General features: G+C 49.0%; 10 protein-coding genes across 10 annotated transcripts; 6 read left to right on the top strand and 4 right to left on the bottom strand.

The window, feature by feature from the left end:
• Positions 1–727: 727 nt before the first annotated feature.
• On the top strand, positions 728–2,387 carry LTR64_006300 (uncharacterized protein; the record flags this gene model as incomplete). Its single annotated transcript, XM_064900632.1, has 2 exons — positions 728–2,071; positions 2,121–2,387. The coding sequence occupies 2 exons, from the start codon at positions 728–730 to the stop codon at positions 2,385–2,387; spliced, it is 1,611 nt and encodes a 536-aa protein (XP_064753944.1).
• Positions 2,388–2,438: 51 nt separating this feature from the next.
• Positions 2,439–3,436, bottom strand: TRM8_1 (tRNA (guanine-N(7)-)-methyltransferase (tRNA(m7G46)-methyltransferase); the record flags this gene model as incomplete). Its single annotated transcript, XM_064900631.1, has 3 exons — positions 2,439–2,977; positions 3,049–3,227; positions 3,285–3,436. 3 exons carry the CDS (start codon positions 3,434–3,436, stop codon positions 2,439–2,441), a joined length of 870 nt encoding a protein of 289 aa, XP_064753943.1.
• Positions 3,437–4,087: 651 nt separating this feature from the next.
• CCT2 (T-complex protein 1 subunit beta) lies at positions 4,088–5,729 on the top strand (the record flags this gene model as incomplete). The annotated part of the gene is made up of 2 exons (XM_064900630.1): positions 4,088–4,090; positions 4,137–5,729. The coding sequence occupies 2 exons, from the start codon at positions 4,088–4,090 to the stop codon at positions 5,727–5,729; spliced, it is 1,596 nt and encodes a 531-aa protein (XP_064753942.1).
• A 557-nt stretch (positions 5,730–6,286) lies between these two features.
• LTR64_006297 (uncharacterized protein) lies at positions 6,287–8,020 on the top strand (the record flags this gene model as incomplete). The annotated part of the gene is made up of 1 exon (XM_064900629.1): positions 6,287–8,020. The coding sequence occupies one exon, from the start codon at positions 6,287–6,289 to the stop codon at positions 8,018–8,020; it is 1,734 nt and encodes a 577-aa protein (XP_064753941.1).
• A 915-nt stretch (positions 8,021–8,935) lies between these two features.
• Positions 8,936–10,355, bottom strand: LTR64_006296 (uncharacterized protein; the record flags this gene model as incomplete). Its single annotated transcript, XM_064900628.1, has 2 exons — positions 8,936–10,078; positions 10,125–10,355. 2 exons carry the CDS (start codon positions 10,353–10,355, stop codon positions 8,936–8,938), a joined length of 1,374 nt encoding a protein of 457 aa, XP_064753940.1.
• A 493-nt stretch (positions 10,356–10,848) lies between these two features.
• LTR64_006295 (uncharacterized protein) lies at positions 10,849–11,787 on the top strand (the record flags this gene model as incomplete). Its single annotated transcript, XM_064900627.1, has 1 exon — positions 10,849–11,787. One exon carries the CDS (start codon positions 10,849–10,851, stop codon positions 11,785–11,787), a length of 939 nt encoding a protein of 312 aa, XP_064753939.1.
• An 821-nt stretch (positions 11,788–12,608) lies between these two features.
• On the bottom strand, positions 12,609–13,263 carry LTR64_006294 (uncharacterized protein; the record flags this gene model as incomplete). Its single annotated transcript, XM_064900626.1, has 2 exons — positions 12,609–12,789; positions 12,836–13,263. The coding sequence occupies 2 exons, from the start codon at positions 13,261–13,263 to the stop codon at positions 12,609–12,611; spliced, it is 609 nt and encodes a 202-aa protein (XP_064753938.1).
• Positions 13,264–16,224: 2,961 nt separating this feature from the next.
• Positions 16,225–17,573, top strand: LTR64_006293 (uncharacterized protein; the record flags this gene model as incomplete). Its single annotated transcript, XM_064900625.1, has 2 exons — positions 16,225–17,174; positions 17,222–17,573. The coding sequence occupies 2 exons, from the start codon at positions 16,225–16,227 to the stop codon at positions 17,571–17,573; spliced, it is 1,302 nt and encodes a 433-aa protein (XP_064753937.1).
• A 613-nt stretch (positions 17,574–18,186) lies between these two features.
• Positions 18,187–18,917, top strand: LTR64_006292 (uncharacterized protein; the record flags this gene model as incomplete). The annotated part of the gene is made up of 2 exons (XM_064900624.1): positions 18,187–18,734; positions 18,791–18,917. 2 exons carry the CDS (start codon positions 18,187–18,189, stop codon positions 18,915–18,917), a joined length of 675 nt encoding a protein of 224 aa, XP_064753936.1.
• Positions 18,918–19,216: 299 nt separating this feature from the next.
• On the bottom strand, positions 19,217–20,074 carry LTR64_006291 (uncharacterized protein; the record flags this gene model as incomplete). The annotated part of the gene is made up of 1 exon (XM_064900623.1): positions 19,217–20,074. One exon carries the CDS (start codon positions 20,072–20,074, stop codon positions 19,217–19,219), a length of 858 nt encoding a protein of 285 aa, XP_064753935.1.
• Positions 20,075–20,119: the final 45 nt, after the last annotated feature.

Raw genomic sequence — 20,119 nt, 5'->3', positions numbered from 1 at the left:
CCTGCTGAATTGAAATTAAAGTCGGCAGTCGTGGTTTGAACGAGCGCCTGCCACGAGGCAACATTCTTGACTTGCTAATGAACTACCGTTCTTGAACCTGCGATTACTTCTCACGCCACTACGACGCACACCTCGTCAACCGCACCAATCTCCATTTCGCGCATTGCTTTCCGAGGACTTTTCGAGCTGGATATCACTCTGTCAAGTACAGGATCTTCAAGGGCTAAATGCAATGCAATCACAGGAACAATAACGGCTCGCATATTGAGGAGCACAACAGCAAGACAGCAGGGTTGCTTCGAAACAGTACCTACAATCCTGATTGAGCAAGCGCCTTTCTGAGCTTCAAGCTCCATTCTCATCCTCCCCACACGCTATGTTGCACCAAAAAAATTGGCATGGCTGATAAGCATCATATTCTCGATTAGGCGTGCTCCTCTACCATCTTGGGCATGTGTAGCCGCACGAACGTCCTTCTCCTAGCCAGTGAGACAAGAGCATGACACGGAATTAAACGCTTAATGACGTGAAGCAAGCGAGAGAGCTAGAAGGTTTACCAAGCAAGATAAAGCTCGTGGAGCGTCAGCAACAGCGATCAACGTTCTCAGAAGAACTGCTGCCCGTTGCAGTATACAGGCTACATTCTTGAGTATCCTTTCGCTCCAAGGTCGCAATCGAGAACACACGCGCCTTCGAGGAACACAACCAGTATCAAACCTTTGTCAACATGGACAATACACGACGTCGCTCTTCAGTTCCAGGAAGGGTGCACACCTCCGTGATCGAAGATGCGGATGCGTTGGCGGCTATGGGCCACAAGCAGGAATTACAACGCAACTTCAGTACAATATCTATGCTTGGCCTTGCGTTTGCCATACTCAATTCCTGGACAGCTCTTGCAGCTTCGCTGAGTCTCGCGCTGCCAAGCGGGGGTCCAAGTGCTGTCATCTGGGGTCTTATCACAGCTGGATGCTTTAATTTGTGTCTGGCAGCCTCTTTGGCAGAGTTTCTGAGTGCTTATCCTACAGCAGGAGGACAGTATCACTGGGCCGCCATGATTAGTCCAAAAGGTTGGAGCCGGGGTGTCTCGTGGGTGACAGGCTGGGTCAACGTGTCAGGCTGGATTGCTCTGACGGCCACTGGTGGCCTGTTAGGTAGTCAGTTGATCTTGGGTGTCATCTCTTTCTACCACGAATCGTTCGAACCGCAGCGTTGGCAACAGTTTCTCATCTACATTGCCTATACGCTTATTGCCTTCCTCGTCAATACCTACCTGACCAGACTTCTTCCTCTAATCACGCAAGCAGCTTTCATATGGAGTCTTCTTGGGTTTGTGGTCATCAGCATCGCGGTGCTGGCCTGTGCCTCTCCGAACTACCAACGGGCTTCTTTCGTCTACAGCGATTTTATCAATACGACCGGTTGGCCCGATGGTTTGGCCTGGCTCTTAGGCCTCTTACAAGGAGCCTTGGCATTGACTGGTTTCGATTCCGTAGCCCATTTGTGTGAGGAAATCCCGGAGCCACACCTGAAAGCACCAAAGATCCTGATATACTGCATATTAATCGGGATGTTCACAGGCTGGGTTTTCCTGTCCTGTCTGCTGTTCGTGTTGACTGATATCGACTCAGTCGTGACATCAACAGCTGGTCCTCTGCTTGAGATCTTCTACCAAGCAACAGGTAATAGAGCTGGATCGGTCTGTCTGCTTATATTCCCGCTTGTCTGTTTGGTGTTTGCCACGATAGGCATCATGTCTACCAGCAGCCGGATGACGTATGCTTTCGCGAGAGACAGAGGATTGCCATTCAGCAGATTCTTCGCCAAGGTACATGTAGGCTTGGACACACCGGTAAACGCTTTAGTTCTGACAACAGTCCTGGTCGTCATCTTCGGTTGCATCTTTCTCGGATCGACAGCAGCCTTCAATGCTATCGTGGCTGCGTCAGTGGTTGCGCTGGGCGTTAGTTACGCAATCCCGCCGGCAATCAATATTCTAAGGGGTCGAAGGATGCTGCCGGAAACGAGGGCATTCAAGCTGCCAAATTGGTTGGGCTGGTTTTGCAATATCGTAAGTTGAAATTTCTTACCTCTGTCCCAAGTTAACACATTGCAACCAGGTTGGTGTCCTTTACTCGATACTTACGACGATACTCTTCGTATTCCCTCCTGCCATACCTGTTACTGGCAATTCCATGAATTATGCAATCGTAGCGTTCGCAGTCGTTATCCTAATTTCCGTGATTCAGTGGGTAGTAGATGGCAGGAAGAACTACAAAGGACCACAGATTGATGTCGGAGCAATGATCAATGGTGAGGTAGAAGGCCTGAATGTGATACCCACAAACGAGTCGAGTGGTACTGGTGTGGGTAAGGAGAAAAAATAACCAGCTGTGCACAATCGTTGGTTTGTGATAGTCGTGGACCCAGATCACTGATCAGTTGGGCCATTCTGGATCCTCTCTGCGTCTGAATACTGCCACATACTTATTGCCTGCATTCCTCGTGACCTTTTTCCCTTCCTCGGTTTCATCCTTCATCACTCTTACCATCTGATCAGCTTCGTTCTCCTCATCAGTAACTCGTTCCCACATTTCGCGCACATCACCAGCCTCTTCGCCTGCAAAATGCTTCACCATCCACTGATGCAGTTCCTCGACATCAGTAATTGTATATACCTTACCGCCAGGCTTCACGACGTAAGCGTACTCGGCACTTAGTTGGGCGGAAACAATCCGAGCTTTGTGCTTTCGTGCCTTGAAATGCGGGTCTGGAAAGCAAAGAAAGATTGACGACAGAGACGAGGCCGGAAAGTAGTTGGGAAGGAACTTCATCGTGTTGGTTCGGAGAGCAGAGATGTTGTGGTAAGGTGGGGAAGGCTGGTCCAGAGACCTGTTCGGTGGTAGGGGATTCTGCGAGCGTAGAGCAGCCACACGATTGACCACGTAATCTGTAACTTGGGTTCGTAGCTCCATGCCTGAAGATATGTCAGCTCCAATCATCATAGAATCGATTGTGACTGAAGATAGGAATCGAATTATCACCGACCTATCATGAGAGTATCTGGATACAATGGACTGAGAGCCACAATGAGACCACCAAAACCACAGCCAATATCCGCTACTTCGACCTGTTTCCTCAACCTAGAAGCAGTATCCTCTCCATTGTCCTGTGACTTGAAAGCTGGATAGTGGATGGTCCAGTCCATGACCTCTGGACTTGCAGGACTGTAACGCCGTCAGGTCTCCAATCTATGCGTGTAGTCCCGCACAAGATTGACTTACTATTCCAGAGCATGATCTGAGAACGGGTTCGCGTGAGCTCGCTGCCTGTAGAATTTCTTCTTTGGCATTGGAAGCTCGCCATTACCATTTTGATCTGCTTGAGCTTTGCGGTATTCTTCGCGCTTCTGACGTTTGCGAGCTGGGCCTGCCATGATGGAGTTTGATTATGTGTGAGCGGTTCTAAGCCACTGAGCAAGGTAGTGATTGAAAGCAGGAAGCCGAGGACTTTAGGATGGTGAATTACTGCAATGCAGCGACAGAAGAGCAGGGAAAGCAGAAATTTGGACGGTCGTGTAGCTCCTCTACATTTACGATTCTGTTCATACCAGTCTTGTGAGCTCTACACCGCTGCAGCTGCCCATACTCAGAACACGACTTATGTTGGAAGCGTTCGAGCCAAGTAATTTATTTTATCTTTTCTCCGACTCAACCACGACTGCGAATCCTGGTCAGGGTGGGTTAACACACTCGATTTACGGGACTCCGGGTCAAGAACAAGGCCTCTAAAAGATGAGCTACCTCGTCAGTACTTGAGAGGTCTACTCGATAGCGGTCTACGCACAGTAGAAGAGTGCGAGGCTAAAGCCGCAAGCAGGGACAAGACCAGTACAGAGATTGTATTTGCCTGGCGGCCTTGGCATCAGTTCCTACCTATCGGAGCCTGAATCTCTGCGGTACTGCAGCGTATGCAACTTTTTGTGAAACTCCGCAGGCCAACACGAAATTCGAATGGTACTCTGTCGTCGTTGCTATATTGACTCACACCTTTCGTCAGGAGTTGGACTTCAAGACAGACGTCCAAGATGGTAAGTATGCCACTGACCATCTCGAATTTACGGCTAACATGCTCAGGCCAATAATCCAACCCAGATCTTCGCCGATGATGTGCAGGAAGAGAAGGGCGAGAATGCGCGTCTCTCAGCTTTTGTGGGAGCGATAGCAGTCGGTGACCTTGTAAAATCGACACTAGGACCCAAAGGCATGGACAAAATATTACAGTCTGCATCCACTGGAGAGATAATGGTTACCAACGACGGTGCCACGATCCTAAAGTCTATAGCACTCGACAATGCTGCAGCAAAAGTGCTGGTGAATATTTCGAAGGTCCAGGACGACGAAGTAGGAGATGGTACAACGTCAGTCACAGTCCTAGCTGCCGAGTTATTACGCGAAGCAGAGAAATTGGTCAACCAAAAAATACATCCTCAAACAATTATCGAGGGCTACCGAGCTTCTGCTCAGGCCGCCCTTCAAGCGCTGGAGAAGAGTGCTGTCGACAACTCGAAGGACAAGGACCAATTCAGACAAGATTTGAAAGCCATTGCTCGAACCACACTTTCCTCGAAAGTCCTTGCCCAAGACCGAACACAATTCGCTGATCTGGCATGTGATGCTGTCTTGAGACTAGGTGGTACTACAGATCTCAATCACATCCAGATAATAAAAAAGCCCGGTGGAAAACTCTCAGACTCATACTTGGACGAAGGCTTTATCCTGGACAAGAGAATAGGCGTCAACCAGCCGAAGAAACTCAAAAATGCTAAGATTCTGGTTGCAAATACAGCTATGGACACAGACAAGGTCAAAATCTTCGGCGCCCGGATGAAAGTCGATTCGACAGGGAAGCTAGCAGAGTTAGAAAAGTCGGAGAAAGAGAAGATGAGACAGAAGGTGGAGAGAATCAAGGCACATGGAATAAACTGCTTCATAAATCGACAGCTGATCTACAATTGGCCAGAACAGCTCTTCAGTGAGGCAGGAATCATGTCCATTGAGCATGCAGATTTCGACGGCATTGAGAGACTTGCGCTGGTGACTGGAGGGGAAATCGCTTCCACTTTCGATCACCCAGATACAGTTAAGCTTGGCCACTGCGACGTAATAGAAGAGGTTATCATTGGAGAAGACACACTCATCAAGTTTTCTGGCATGGGTGAAGGTGGAGGAAAAGCCTGCACAATTGTCCTCCGAGGGGCTACGGAACAGCTGCTGGACGAAGCAGAGCGGTCATTACACGATGCTTTGGCTGTATTATCCCAAGTCGTGAAGGAACCAAGAATAACACTGGGTGGTGGCTGTGCTGAAATGGTCATGGCAAGAGCAGTAGAACAGTTGGCAATGAAGGTACCTGGCAAGAAACAGATTGCGGTATACTCATTTGCAACGGCACTCAGGCAATTACCAACGATCCTGGCAGACAATGCAGGTCTCGATAGTTCGGCACTGGTGACCAACCTGAGAACAGAGATCCATCGAGGTATGAGCACAACCGGTCTGGACCTGCTAACACCAGGTGGTGGTCTGGCGGATATGCGAGAACTAGGCGTTATAGAGTCATACAAGTTGAAGAAGGCAGTGGTAAGCAGTGCTTCTGAGGCCGCAGAGCTGCTCTTGAGGGTAGACAACATCATCAGAGCGGCTCCGAGAAGACGCGAGAGGATGTAAGTGTTGGTATTCAGCATGACAAGAGATGAATGATGAGAATAAGACGACACACTTGAGCGGTCGCATGTGCATTTGTGGTCTTGCAAAAAGTACAGGTAGATGCGCAGTATGATACCCATGGAATAGATGGCGATGAATACTTCACGTTCGACTCACAATTCATGGGATGATTGTCCAGGTTTGTATCTCATCCTTTCACTTGACTGACAATGCCTAACTCCAATGTGCGGGGACGATTTATCACGCCGAGGCACGCCCGGATATCTCCTCGTTCATACAGTCTCCCATACAAAGATTGAGCAATAGACAGGCACTTTACAAAATTTGAAACTTCTCTTACAACACGATACCTAGGTTCTGCAGAAGACACTTTCTGTATGAATTGATCCTGGACTTTAAGAGCAGAAAAACAGCATTGAATCTAGTCGAACTACGAACAAAATAGGCCTAGGACGCACTCAAGTACCTGGACCTCAGGAGTCTTAAGCACCACAAACCCGTGGTTGTCAGCCACGAAATACCCAGTTAATACGCGGGAGCATTGTACCTTTTCTTATATGTCAAACACGACAAATGGCGCCAATGGCGCTTTCACGGAATCTAATGTCACTTCCGAAGTGGACAGAATACTGAACATGGTCAACGTCAATGCCTTCATTAAAGGGGACACATCACAGGCACCATCCGCAAATCCCAATGCACCAGCAGTCAGAGGGCCTGGTAGAATGCTTGAAACGTCCCAAGTGCCAAATCCATCGGCAGTCGCACAGCCAGGGATACCAGCAGTCACCTCTACCCTAGCCGAATTCATTGCCTCTGCAAGACCTTCACTCCTGAATTCAACACTGCGAGAACAGCTGTCCGAATGTATACTCGATTACCTGGCTGTTACTGCCGCGGGCGCAACACTCGCTCCATCCTCAGAGCCCATCCTGAAGGGTACCTTAGCGTTCAATCACAATCATACTCTTCCCAAAGGCAGAGGCTGCACCGTCATTACTCAGGGGCAAACATACCCACCCCACATCGCAGCCCTATTCAACGCAACATACGGACACAGTCTTGACTTCGACGACACACACGCTGAATCCTCTTTACATGCTGGAGTCACAGCCATCTCCACCGCACTCGCAGAAGCAGAATGCCAGCTCCGACGAAGTCAAAATCAATCCGCGATAACGTCCGACGACCTCCTCCTTTCCATCCTGCTGGGGTACGAAATCACTATTCGTATCGGCATCGCCCTATCGACAGCCTCATACTCACGAGGCTTCCACAATACATCTGTCGCAGGGATATTTGGCTGCGCTGCAGTGCTCTCTGTCCTCCGTCGTCTCCCCTCCTCAACTATCGCCAACGCCTTCGGGCTCGCCGGTAGTAAAGCCGCGGGGTCAATGCAATACCTCGCCAATGGCAGCCACAACAAACGTCTCCATGCCGGTTTTGCTGCACACGATGCGTTTCTCTGCGTTTCCCTTGCGGAAGCTGGAGTGATCGGTGCTGACGCGATCATTGAGGGTGATCTTGGTTTGTTGCAAGGGTACACAGACCGAGATCGTGCAGATGTCGACTGGGACAGGCTAATAAGCAACCTTGGTACGAAATGGGAATTTCAAGATAGCGCATTAAAACCCTATGCTGGGTGTCGCATGACCCATGGCTTTGTCGAGCTGGCTGACAGTCTAGGGAAGCACATCCGAGAAGGCAAGTTTGCAGATAAAGGCGTAATCAGCAATGGTACGCTAGATGGGATCAAGAAGATCAGGTGTATCATGCCAAAAGCGAATATGATCCTGGTCGGGCAGAAGATACCTAACAAGGTCCACCCGGAAAATACTGTCGATGCTCAGTTTAGTGCATATTACCAAGTCGCAAACGCGGTCGTGTATGGCGGGACGCACGATATGGCCGCGTATGCTCCTGAGAGACTCAAGGACGAGCAGATACGAGGACTGTGTGATAAGGTTGAATGTGTAGTTGACGAAAGCATGAAAGGCATGAGTTGTCGGATGGACGTCTTCCTGCAGGACGAGGATGGAAATACTGTCGAGTATGTCAGACGTGATGTGCCTGAGCCTTTAGGTGAAAGAAGTCATCCTTTCGAGAGGCAAGGCGTGGAGAAGAAATTTCTCGGGTTGATGGGTCAGGTGTATGGGCAGGATTCTGATAGAGGAAGGAGGGTCATGGAACGGGTCGAAGATCTTGCGTCCAAGGATGGCAAGGCTGATGTGAAGGCTCTGATGGACCTGCTGGCGAAGGGACCAGATGCGACGGCGGCGCAAATCCAATAACGACGCGATGACTATGTTCCATGCTTGTTGCCTTCACAATCTCGACGTGTGTGATATAGTCAGGTCACAGCCAAGCGGCAGAGCTGGTCCGTGCTTCAGACTCCAGTTAGTCTCCTGTTGCTATAGTTCCAACAGAAGACTCTGGCCTATGCTTTTTGTTCTCGCCACCATGGACGATCCTTTGTCAACCGCAACCTTACCTGCAAATCATTGTTCTGGCAGTTCACTTTTAGTCTCAACCTGAGTAAATGTATTTCAAAGATTTTAATATGCCTGTATTAGTCAACCAACAACAAAAACAACTGGCCCAGCATAGGAGCATAGCATAACCCTAGAAAACTATCGGTTTCACCAATTCAATCAGAACATCAAATGTGCCAAAAGTACATATTCTATCACTTGTGTGGCCATCCACATCACAGCAAAATATTAAAGTGCACGGAAGCTATACAGCGTCAGCTGGGTTTCACAAACTTGGGCGACGAGAAGGGTTCAGAGACTGCTTCGGAGGCATCGGCTGAGAGGATGAGTCCTGTTCAGCTGACCCGTTCCAAGGAGAGTATTGTCTCTTGCGAAGATCAGCTTGAAAGTCCAGAGATAAAGTTGAAGCCAACGTTGTGCGACGCTTGCGAGAAGATTGACATGATCTCCAGTTGGGTGAATAATAATCCAGGCATTCGGTACCAGATAGTGAAGGAATGGTCAAACAACAAGCACTGAAAAGCACGGAGGGCAGTCGTTGATGGACGAGGTCGATGAAGTGTGGTTGGGACGTATGAATAAGATTGCGCTGTGGTAGTATTACAGCGATTGTGTATAAATTATGTTCTATATCTTCCTTGCGTGGTATCGACAGTACACATGCAGGATCTTCTGTTGATGGCTGCTGAGGAAGAGCATGGATCGATTTAAATGCTAGCTGTTGGTCGTCGAATCAGCTCCGTGTCCTGAAGGATTTGCCGATGAGTAGTCGCAAGTCACGAAACAGCGATCGACATCGGGAAGGGCCTCGGCACAATATTGTAATGTTTCTGAAATATCGTGAGCCCTTCGGAGCGGAGTCTTTTCGTCTAGGAGAACGTCGTATTCGACCCAAATGCCATCTCCAGCATGGTAAGCAGTGATTGACTTGAAGCCTGATACCAAAGGTGAGAATCTGAAAGCCATGTAGGTCAATTTCTTGAGTAGCTCCATCTCGGCCTGAGCGCCACAAAGATTTGTGACGTTTTCCATAGCAGTGGCTGACCAGTCATAGATGATATACAGGGAGAGGATGGCAGCACCTGCCGGGTCGAGCCACCAAACTCCAGCAGCTTTGCCGATAAGTGGAAAGAGCAGAGATAAAGTGTTGAAGTAAACATCGGTTTTACAGTCCTGGACCAGAGCCTGAACTTGAGTTGTTTTGATTTTGACGCAAAAAAGACCGATGATTCCTTTTAGACCAACAGTTCCCGCCATTGCAGCGATAGCGACAGCAGGCAATGTGGCAATTGAGTGGTCGCCTTTGGGTAAGAGTCTTTGGACCGACTCCTGGAGGATTTGTGCAAAGGAGATAATCATGATAACAGAGAAGACCAGGATGCCAACAGGTTCGAGTCGCCTGCGCCCCACGGGGAAAGTCTTCTTAAGACTATCCAGTCTCCAAGAGACCAATCTATTGGTGGTCCACACGATAGCGGTACACAACAAATCCAGGGCGGAGTCGAGTAGAGAGGCGATCAAAGACAAGGAACTGGAGGACAGAGCAGCAAAGCCCTTTGCAATTAGTAGGATAATGTTTGCTAGTACGTTGACGTTGATTGCCCTTCTTGCGGTCTTCTTGTCTTTCCTTCTCTTTTCTTGTACGTCCTGAGGTAGCATGCCTTCGATGTTCTCTCCACCATGCTGTAAGCCTCCAGCATGATCCATAATACCATCGTGATCGGCGTCAGGATCCATGCTGTCCATAATGTCGTCTGCCATGGCGCCGACGATGGTGTCGACCTCGAGCCAGTCGTCAAGTCGCTGGTTGATGCTTGAGTAATATGCTCGGACCTTTTTGTTCTTGATGTTTTTGATCTGTCGGTTGTCAATGGTGGTCGCGTAGAAGGGGGTTGTTCCTTACCTCATCATCGGTCTTGCGATACTTTTTGTACTCCTTTGTGTCGATGCCTTCGGTCAACTGCTTTTTCAGCTGCAGGGTAGTCTCCCGGCTCATGGCATCTTCCACAGCATCCTTAAACCTTGGCCTCGGTTTCAGCTTTGGGCTGGCACTGGACTCGAGGTCTTTTCGTAAGCTGTCCTGCTGCTCATCTTCGTCTTGTTGCCCTCTCGGAAAAGCTCTTCTGCCAACCATGATGCCGTGTTAAGTATCAATGTTCAACGAGGAAGGATATACCGCAACACATGTAGGAGTCGTGGTCGTAGCAACTGCGACAGATAGATGGCCTCGTGAGCCGCGTGGATTAGGATTCATGACGACACTTCGCGTTGCTGTTCTTGTTTTGAGGCAGGCGACAAAACTCAATGTGCCTGTTTGGCCGCTGACGAAGCCAAGTCTCGGGTGAGAAAGCTTAGACTAAGTGCTAGGCTTGAACGAGCTTGAGCTCAGGAACAATGAGCTCCTTGGAGCGCCAATACCCACCTAGAAATTCGGTTATCGGTAGCGCCTGCGAGTCCTTGCTTTTTTCGCGTCATCCTGTGATTGCATTTCTTACTCAATATGCACGTCCATCCTGGAGCTTACTACACTACGCCATTTCCTTGCAGGTAAGTCGTGTGTACTCAAGCCTCGTCCCGCTTTATTGCGTGTTCGGCGCAATACACAGCTCCACAAGACTACCACAGCTATGGGAGGTCGTGCGACTCGTGGCAGCACGGCAAAGTCCGCTCCAAAACCTAGTCAATCAAACAAAGTGAATGCAAGGTCATTGCGACCAAACTCCAACCCGAATACTCCAGCTACGTCGTCGAAGAAGAAGAAGAAGAGGAACCTCATCGATTTGACCCAAGACGACGAAGATGAAGTCGAATCATCACATTCCAGTGCTAAGAAGGCGAAGCAGGTCCAAGAGAAACGTCTCAAGATGTTTCGCAAGCAAGCACCACAAAGCTTCCTCACCAAGTTGGAACGTGCTACCAGTCAGAGGATGGTTGTAATAGGCCGTACGCGCTCGGGAGAAGGAGAGGATCTACATGAAGACATCGATATCGTTGGCACCACGGGAAACATCTACACTGTCACGGTCGGCCGTCTCCCCAGCTGTACCTGCCCTGACCACCTGAAAGGCAATGAATGCAAGCACAAGGTCTACGCCCTGGCTGTGGTCCTTCAAGCCCCATACGAATACCAGTATCAACGTGCATTGCTAACCCCAGAAGTACACCAGTTGCTCGCAGACGCACCCCAAATTCCTTATGCCGACGCAGACACGAAGGAAGATTCTAGAGGGAAGAGGAAGCCAATCGAAGGAGAGTGTCCCATCTGCTACATGGATTTCGATCCAGACAACAACGAGCTTGTTTGGTGCAAAGCCGCTTGTGGTAACAACATGCACAAATCTTGTTTCGATCAGTGGGCTGCCAGCCAACGTGGTCAAGGTGTGAAATGTGTATACTGTCGAACACCTTGGCAAAATGATCAAGGCGATCTGGCATCAATCAAGTCTAGTGGTGTAGAGAGCGGAGAGGGTTATGTCAACGTCGCTGACCAGTTTGGCATATCAAGAGCTCGCGATTATTCCTCCTATCACCAACCGTGGGCGAGACGAAACTTTGGATACGGTTAATAAATGCGAACACGACGTGCGCCACAACGCTTACGGCGACGAGAAGCACTATATAGACTTATGCCGAGCAGTGCAGGACAACCATCGAGGGCACACATTGTACATACTGCTTGAATGAGACCAAAGCACGACGTCGCACGCAGATCATCATGCAGACCTGAAAGAGGCCAGATCCCCATGGTCGTAACTTCTGCACCTGGAATCTTTCTTCCTTCAAACGAAGAACGATTTGCGCCCTCCTCCGACACTCTTCCAAGCCATCATCCTGATTGTCTCTACACGATCCAAATGCTTACTTATCTCGACGAAACGCAAGACGACTTCCCATTGAGTGCTGGTCAACACATGAACTTTCTATCTTTCCGCACTTCCTGCCTTTGCACAGACGCTCGGCGTCGCTATCACGTCTCTACTGTCGCTACCTGGCCAGAGCCTTGTAATACGTATTTGGGCGAGACGAGAGTTGCTTCCGCAGGAAACCTGATCGTATACACACACGAGACGTCTACAATATCGCAAAGCTTGTACACGTGACTCTCATGCCGCAGGCCAGGACTACTATCTGAGGATGAATTCTACTGGAACGACTGAATGCGAAATCTTCGTAAGCCAAGCATAGCGAACGCAATATCACGGCTCAGGAGATCAGCTGTACTTAGCGACATCGCCAGCCAACGGCTAGTTTCGACTTGGAACAGAACGTGGGGTCATGTTTCAGAATCTCGAGAAGGTTTCGCTAAGTGGGGTTTGAGTGACAACGAGTCTTCGAGATGTGGAGCAATCCACGATGTAAATCAGTTGACAGTTTCAGCCTTGCGAAGCTAACCAAGCAAGAGTTCCGTTTCTTGTACATTGACGCGAACACCTTTCGAATCCAATTTGGGGTTTGCCAGGAAGAAATCATGCGCCAGCTTCCTGTCACTCTCGTCTGTTCCTAACAACTCAAATCGGTACCTCCTAAATAATGTGGACAAGCACATGTGCATTTCTGCCATGGCGAGGCTGGTTATGTTAGCAAAAAGTTTCACATCACTCAATTTTGACTTACTTGACGCCTAGCCAACTTCGACTTCCTTTTCCCAAAGTGAAGAACCATTGCTTCATGGAAGGGTCAAGCCAGCGGTCAGGGAGGAACGTCCAACTATCCGGAAAGATCTTCTCGTTGCGATTGTGGTCGACGATCGTGCATGACATAGGCGTTCGTGAGAAAATCGTCCAGCCCTCGTACTGTAGTGCTTTAGGCCAAAGTTGAGGATTTCGCGCAGTCACGCCGTATGACAAGCGCGTGCCCTCTCGAATACAGGCGTTGAGGAAGGGGAGCTTCTCTACTGTGTGCAACGAAAGTGGCTTTGTGCAATCTGGGATAGCAGCAACAACCTCAGCGCGAAGCTTGGCGTATGTGGATTCTTTCTGGATGATGTGAAACGCTGTCAGAGACAATGGTTCTTCGGCCCTCAGCGTGGGCCGAAGAACCATTACCAACCTATCTGGCAGACTTTCCATCGCCTTCAAAGCCAGTGAAACTGGTTTGCAACGTGTCCAGCTTCGTTGGCCGCCATGAAGGGCTCGTCAAAAGATTCCTCAAAGTCTGGCGAGTGAGGGTGGTTTATATGCTTCGCTAAAGACATACGTGGTGATGACATCTCCTGAGAACGCTGTGAAAGCGCGGTTGATCTTGAAGCTCTTTCCATTTTGGACACGTTCGTCCATTTTAGAGCACAAAATACTAAACTTTTCACGAATGACGGGCTGGAATGCAGAGATGCGTTGCTTGGAGGAAAGTGGTGATAACGGGGTCTTCTGAAGTTTGTGCAAATTACTTTCTGGTGTCACGAGTATGGAATGCGGAATGTTCTGACGTTGTTGGAAGATATCGTAATTATCTGTACGACCTAGACCATACAATGTGTTCCAGAACCTGGAGTTAGCGATGTGCAGCTCGTGCGGCGTGATCCGTACGATGGGACCTGTTAACCAGGTCAATCGCAAGACGAAATGGACGCACTGAAGCACTGAAGCCTACGTACCATATTGTTTGTGTAGGTCTGAAATATAGAACGTAAATTGTCCTCGTTCGATGACCCTAAAATAAAACTCTTACTAACGAGTTAAACCCATCCGTTTGTGTCCAGAACATGCGGCCAAAGGACTGATGTACAGTCTGTATGCTGACAATGCTAAGAGATAGGCGACACATGCCGTCGAAAGCAGACCAAGGAGCGAGTACATCATTGCCATACGAAATATTGGTGTACGTAGTGAACGAGATTTGACCTCGAGTCGCGCCTTGGGAGGAACAGCAAAAGCGGGCACTAATTCTGGTGGAGTGTGTAGTGACCCTACTACGTACCTGCAAAGTCAAACGTTGGTTCGTACAAAAGAACCAATTTTACTCACGACGTATTGCGTACTCATGTGTCTCACGTTCGCCATACCGACAAGTGAAACTTCACTCGACTCATGTAGATTGTCTTGCTGCGTTGCTTGAGCTGTTCGATCAGTGGCGCTACCCATTCTAGGCACACACCGCAAGAGCATTTGACTCTAGTTGTATCTCGACGAGGTTGCGGTTCAGGTCATTGACGTTAGTTAGCTGTTTGGTCCCTCGCCTGCGTACTTGCTTGTGATAGCACTCAGCCTCATCGTCGGCGCTGTGAGTCCTTGTGGAGAATCATTCAGGGCGTTCAGGAAGGTGTAGTCGTCAGCGTGTTTACACCTCGAGTGTTTTATCAATGGTTGTCTATGCGGCCGAGTTGTTGCTGTTCTCGAGGTAGATTAATTTGGCTGATGTATGACAGACCACGGGGCTTTGACTGAGAATCTGCGTTCGTATGTTTGTCCGTGGGTTTCGTTTGCTGTTTGGCTGTCATCATCCCATATCCAAGTATCCGTTCCACTTCGCTTCCTCGGAACTTGATCGAGCTGTATTCTGAGCATGAACGCTAGCATATTCAGCAGAGCAACTTCGGCATCAGCGGCGATGGTTACATGAGAAGCACACAATACCACACGCCTCTTCGCAGGAACTATTGACAGCCAGTCGTTGTCAGGCAATGGCTCAACGTCGAAGTTCAGACGTTCACCAAAACCAGATTGTTGATAACTCGGATGCGAATCGGTCTCCGCATCGGTGCCAAGTCGTCGGTTCTCAGCTTTCACGAAGTCCAAGGTTCTGTGCATGCTCGCACTCCATAGTGTGATATTGCTATCTTCTGTGAAGATGACAGGCTGTGGAGGTTCTTGTTTCCACTGTCCTCCACTGCCAGATCGTGTCTCGTCGGACTCACGTTCGTAAAACATGTCGCCCACGCATAGAGTGTTCGAGTCGTAATCATACCATGACATCGAATCAGGTGTATGTCCTGGCGTGTGTATCACAACAATGGAAGATCCTTTGAAGGCATTGGATGCTTTGTCGTAATACTTGATTCGTTGAGCATCATCAATCCAGTGTGCGTCGTAGGAGGGGGCTCTGAGGCCTTTCAACTCACACAATGAGTGTTTCTGTAAGTTATGCCATGGTACGAGATAGCTTATGTCGTATGAGGACGAGTAGACTGTGGTGTCAGCATTTGCTTCAAGAAGATATCTCAGACCGAGAATGTGATCATAGTGACAATGTGTAGACAACACGATGTACGGGGTATTATGCGATGGGTTTAGAGTTAATTCCAGAAAGCTCGCGATGTTCCAAGTCGTGATAATTTGTTTTGACCTGTCCGCTTCTCCGACATTGGGAAGATTCAAACCTGTTCCAGTATCACTCAATATGATTACAATCGGCTGGTGTCTCTCTTCTCGATACAAAACTTTGACATATATGTGTGGATACTCTGAGTACTCGTCATGCTCACGAATCACATAGGTAGACGAGTTCGCTGTCGAGTAAAGCTGAGTAATTGTGTAGGGGCAAGTGCTGTAGCGATTGAGATGGCAAGGAAGACTTCCCATGACCACGTTGTATGTAGCAGAAATATTGGCTCAATAGATTATGACTGCTGTTGGTGCAAAGACGTTGGTTGTGGTCAGGAATTTGTAAATGCTCCTATCTTGGCCAACCTGCAGTCCTTGAAGGAGTACAGGACGTACCTGCTTGCTTTAAAAACGTCGAGAATAGTCTCTTTCTGATAACTACTACTTTGGAACCGCGATTCTCGCGTGTGCTGCGCCGAACGATTGATCTTTCCTAACACTCCGATCACTTCAAGCAGCATGAGTAAATAGAAGGTGTGACGGTTTGTGAATCAACATCCGCTAATGGTGCATCATTGGAGAAGAGACTTTAGTTTGGTAAACTTCCGAGAAACTGACGTAGACGCTAAGTTCAAGGCTCGACCGGCAAAGGTTGTCGATAAATGGGTATTGTTCTTCATTCTTCGCTTTCGAGCTTTTGACAAAACACCAAGTCACAAGGTAAGCACATCATAGTCGAACAATATGTCGAAAGGCAAAGACTTTGAGGTAGCGATTATAGGCGGTGGAATCGCTGGTCTAACATTAGCCATTGCTCTGAATCATCGAAATATACCTGTGAAGATATACGAACAAGCGCCAAAGTTTGGCGAGATCGGTGCTGGAGTCTCATTCAGTCCGAATGCTGTCAGGGCCATGAACAAATGTCACGAAGGCATCTACCAAGCCTTCGAGAGAGTCTGCACAAGAAATGAATGGTCATCGAAGCACAATGTCTGGTTTGACTACCTAAACGGCTACGACAAAACCCTGAAGAAATCTGGACACCAGGAAGCAGTATTCACGATTAGTAACTCAATCGGGCAGAGCGGAGTTCATCGTGCGTTATTTCTTGAAGAGCTTGTCAAACTCCTGCCTTCCGACATGGCTCACTTCGGTAAACGTCTCAATCATATCGAGGATGGCAAAGGCAGCAAGCTTGTAATGCACTTCGAAGATGGGTCCAAAGCAGAAACGGATGCAGTCATCGGCTCAGACGGTATCAAGTCGATGGTGAGGCAGATAGTGTTTGGTAAAGACCATCCATGTGCCTACCCGACATATACATATAAATATGCATACCGCGGCCTGGTGGAGATGGACAAAGCCGTGGCAGCCGTCGGAGAAGAAAGAGCTAAAAATTCCTGTATGCATATGGGACCAAACAATCACGTCCTCACTTTCCCTGTCAACCATGGAAAGATCTTGAACATCGTTGCATTTCATACAGCCCAGACGGATTGGCCTGACTATCAGAGATTGACCCGGCCTGCGAAGCAACAGGACGCCTTGAAGGATTTCGAAGGCTATGGGCCGAACGTAATTGAGTTATTGAAGCTTACGAAGCCAGATCTCGATATATGGGCCATCTTCGATTTAGGTACCCATCCCGTACCACAGTTTAACAAGGGCAGAATATGTATAGTTGGTGACGCGTAAGTGCAATTTCGCAAAGAGACTGTGTTATGTACTGACTTTACAGCTCTCATGCAACCTCGCCACATCATGGAGCTGGCGCAGGATTCTGCATTGAAGACAGTGCGGTCATGGCAGCTCTCTTGTCGGACAAGCGAGTACAGACTTCAGAAGACATAGAGGCTGCCTTTGCGGCTTTCGACAGCAATCGCAGAGAGAGGTGCCAGTGGCTGGTCCAGAGTAGCAGATTCATCGGAGATGCATACGAGTGGCGAGCGCCTGGCCTCAAGGATGACTTCAAGAAGATAGAAAGCGAAATTAACCGACGCAATAGTATCATTGGCGACTTTGATATAGACCAGGGGTGTAAAGATGCTACCGACGAGCTGACGAAGCACCTGGACCGTGCACGCCTGTAGATAGACTACAACTTGCTCGTGCTGTGCAGTTCCCTTTCAATGTACCTCCCTCCGTATTGTAATAAATTTTCACCATGTGAGTCATGTGATCACCGAGGACATGCATCCATCACGGTCAGACGGTCGAAACCGACAAAGACGCACTCTCACGACTGTTATGATCCAGGAGGACATCCAACGGCTTTCTGCTTTCGGGTTGCACTTCGTTCTTGGCTCAGAGCACCATACATAACATGGGCATGATGGGCAAAAGTTATCTACAACGCTCTCCATCGGCTGATCGGCCACATAACGCCCCGAAAGGAGCGCAGACGGACGATTGCAAGCACCGACCAGGCAAAGTTCAGCAGCCAAAGTTCACCCGAAAGCTGCTCGGTGCGCCTGGAGTACGTTTCAATGAGCAGGCGTCAAATCAGAGGCCAGCTTTAGATTCTGCCTGAACGTGTGTAAACGTCAGCTTGGATGGAAGCACCACGTACCACCTCTAGATAAACCATTCCACCTCAGCTCTAGTATCACAACTTCCACTTCCTTCACACCCGGCTACTTACCCGTATACATAACTTCTAGTTATTGCTCTGCAGCTGCCAGGAACACTTGTTTGTCGACCATAATGTCACCACCATCTCGACCTCTTCCTTTCGGGGACCGTCCACGAGGCCCACCTCCATTCGTCGTTCAAATCCTGAGAGCTCCGCTTACAGTCAACAATGTCATTGCTTTTGCCATTACACAGTCTGTTTACCGCAGCCGCAAGAGCGCACTCCTAGTCGGTAGCAAGCCATGTGCGGCACGAGTCAATACAGTCTTCGGACTCCTCGCAGTCATGTTTGCAGTTTCGATCGTTCACAACATCTTGACTGTCATGCGCTTCCACCGTATTCGACGTGAGGTGTTTGGGGAAAGTATGTGTGCCTCAAGAAGAAGATGGAGACAACAGCAACGTGGTGAAATCGTGCTTGACGACGAGGAGAGAACGGCACGCATGCAGAAGTTCAAGGAGATGGGTAAGAGGATGCCTAGCCTGTTCATCTCGAGTGGAGATGTGCTTCTGGCTGTCGGTTTCCTGGGCATGTGGGTCTTGACTACTTTGATCGCTAAGAAGGAGGGCAAAATTGAGCTTGGAGTGGCATATGCTAGTATCGGTGCTCTGGTCGCTTGGTAAGAACGCACCTTTTTTCCACACGGAAACGGAGCAGTATGCTAATAATTCACAGTGTTCTGAACCTCATAGTCGGTATGAGTGGATTGAAGTTCTGGGCTCGCAAGCGAAACCAGGAACGCGAGACAAGGATGGAGGAAGCTGAAGTTGCAGATGTCAAGGAGAAGCTACTAGAGAACTAGTCGAGCTCAGGAAGCAGAGCACCTAGAGACCGTCGACAAGCACGGCTGCCTTGCGGCGGGTTACTCACCAGGGTATACATTGATCGATACTGAGCGATATCACTGCGCATCGAAGTCGCGCCCATGTCGATATTCTTCGTAATACCATCCGCGAAGCACAGGATACAAAGCTTTGATCTCTTCGCGATAGTTCAGATGATTGGACATGGATACGGCACTACGAAAGCAAATAACAGCGACAACCAGGCAGTCTGACCACTTACTATGGACTCATCGCAGCTCTATAGCGCCAATACAGGCTAACATCTATTTGCACTACCACAAACAACCATCCATTTTTCAGTCTCTCTTTGCACCACTTCAATTCCCTGATCAATCAATTTCGTGATCGGCTGATCCGCATTTTCTTTGATGAAGTGGTGGTAGCTCGCCAGCAACAACTTGTTAACGTTGAACTTGGTGACACCATTTCCGATGCATTCTTGCGTCAGCTTTGGACTAAAGTCATTCGTCCCATGTAGCGCGAGTCTAGCTCGACCACGAAGTTGACTATGTATCCTCTCAAGACGTCCCAGATCTAGTTTTGGTCCTTCAGGAGGATAAACTCCGTGGATGTTGCCGATGCTTGGAGCAAGAATGTCAATATCAGCATCCAAGAAATCCTCGACCTCATCAGGTGAAGTCAGGAGTGCTTCAAGCTCCCCAGTGTCTGCGATACCGTCCTCACCACCGTTGATACGCCCACTTTCGGCCTCGACAGCTATTCCTCTTTCGTGGCACAGCTTTGTTAACTCCCTAGTTTTTCGAAGGTTTTCTTCATGCTCGTAGTGGCTCATATCGACCATTATGGAATCAAATGGCATGGTATTGACCACATCCCGAATCTGTTGTTCGTCTTGAGCATGGTCGAGGTGTAACGATATCGGGACCGATGCCGCTCTACAGGCTGCAGAAGCAGCGAAGACCAGAGAGGGCAGTTGCTTCAATGTCGAGGGGAAGAGGAGTAGAATGAGTGGTGAGTGGCTAGCCTCGGCCGCCCTGACTAGTGCTGTGACATGTTCGACATTGTAAGCGATAGCAGCCAAAACTCCATAACCTCCTTCATCGGCGGCTGCCAGAATTTGCAATGTCCGATTATTGGGCAGCGTGCTCGACATGTGGAACTAGTGGCGTTTCCCTTATTAGCTTTATCTTAGCGAGAG

This window comes from Lithohypha guttulata (genome assembly GCF_036872675.1).
Source record: "Lithohypha guttulata strain CCFEE 5908 chromosome Unknown scaffold_4, whole genome shotgun sequence".
In the NCBI taxonomy this organism is placed as follows: Eukaryota; Fungi; Ascomycota; class Eurotiomycetes; order Chaetothyriales; family Trichomeriaceae; genus Lithohypha; species Lithohypha guttulata.
This window is presented reverse-complemented; position numbering and strand designations above follow the sequence as displayed.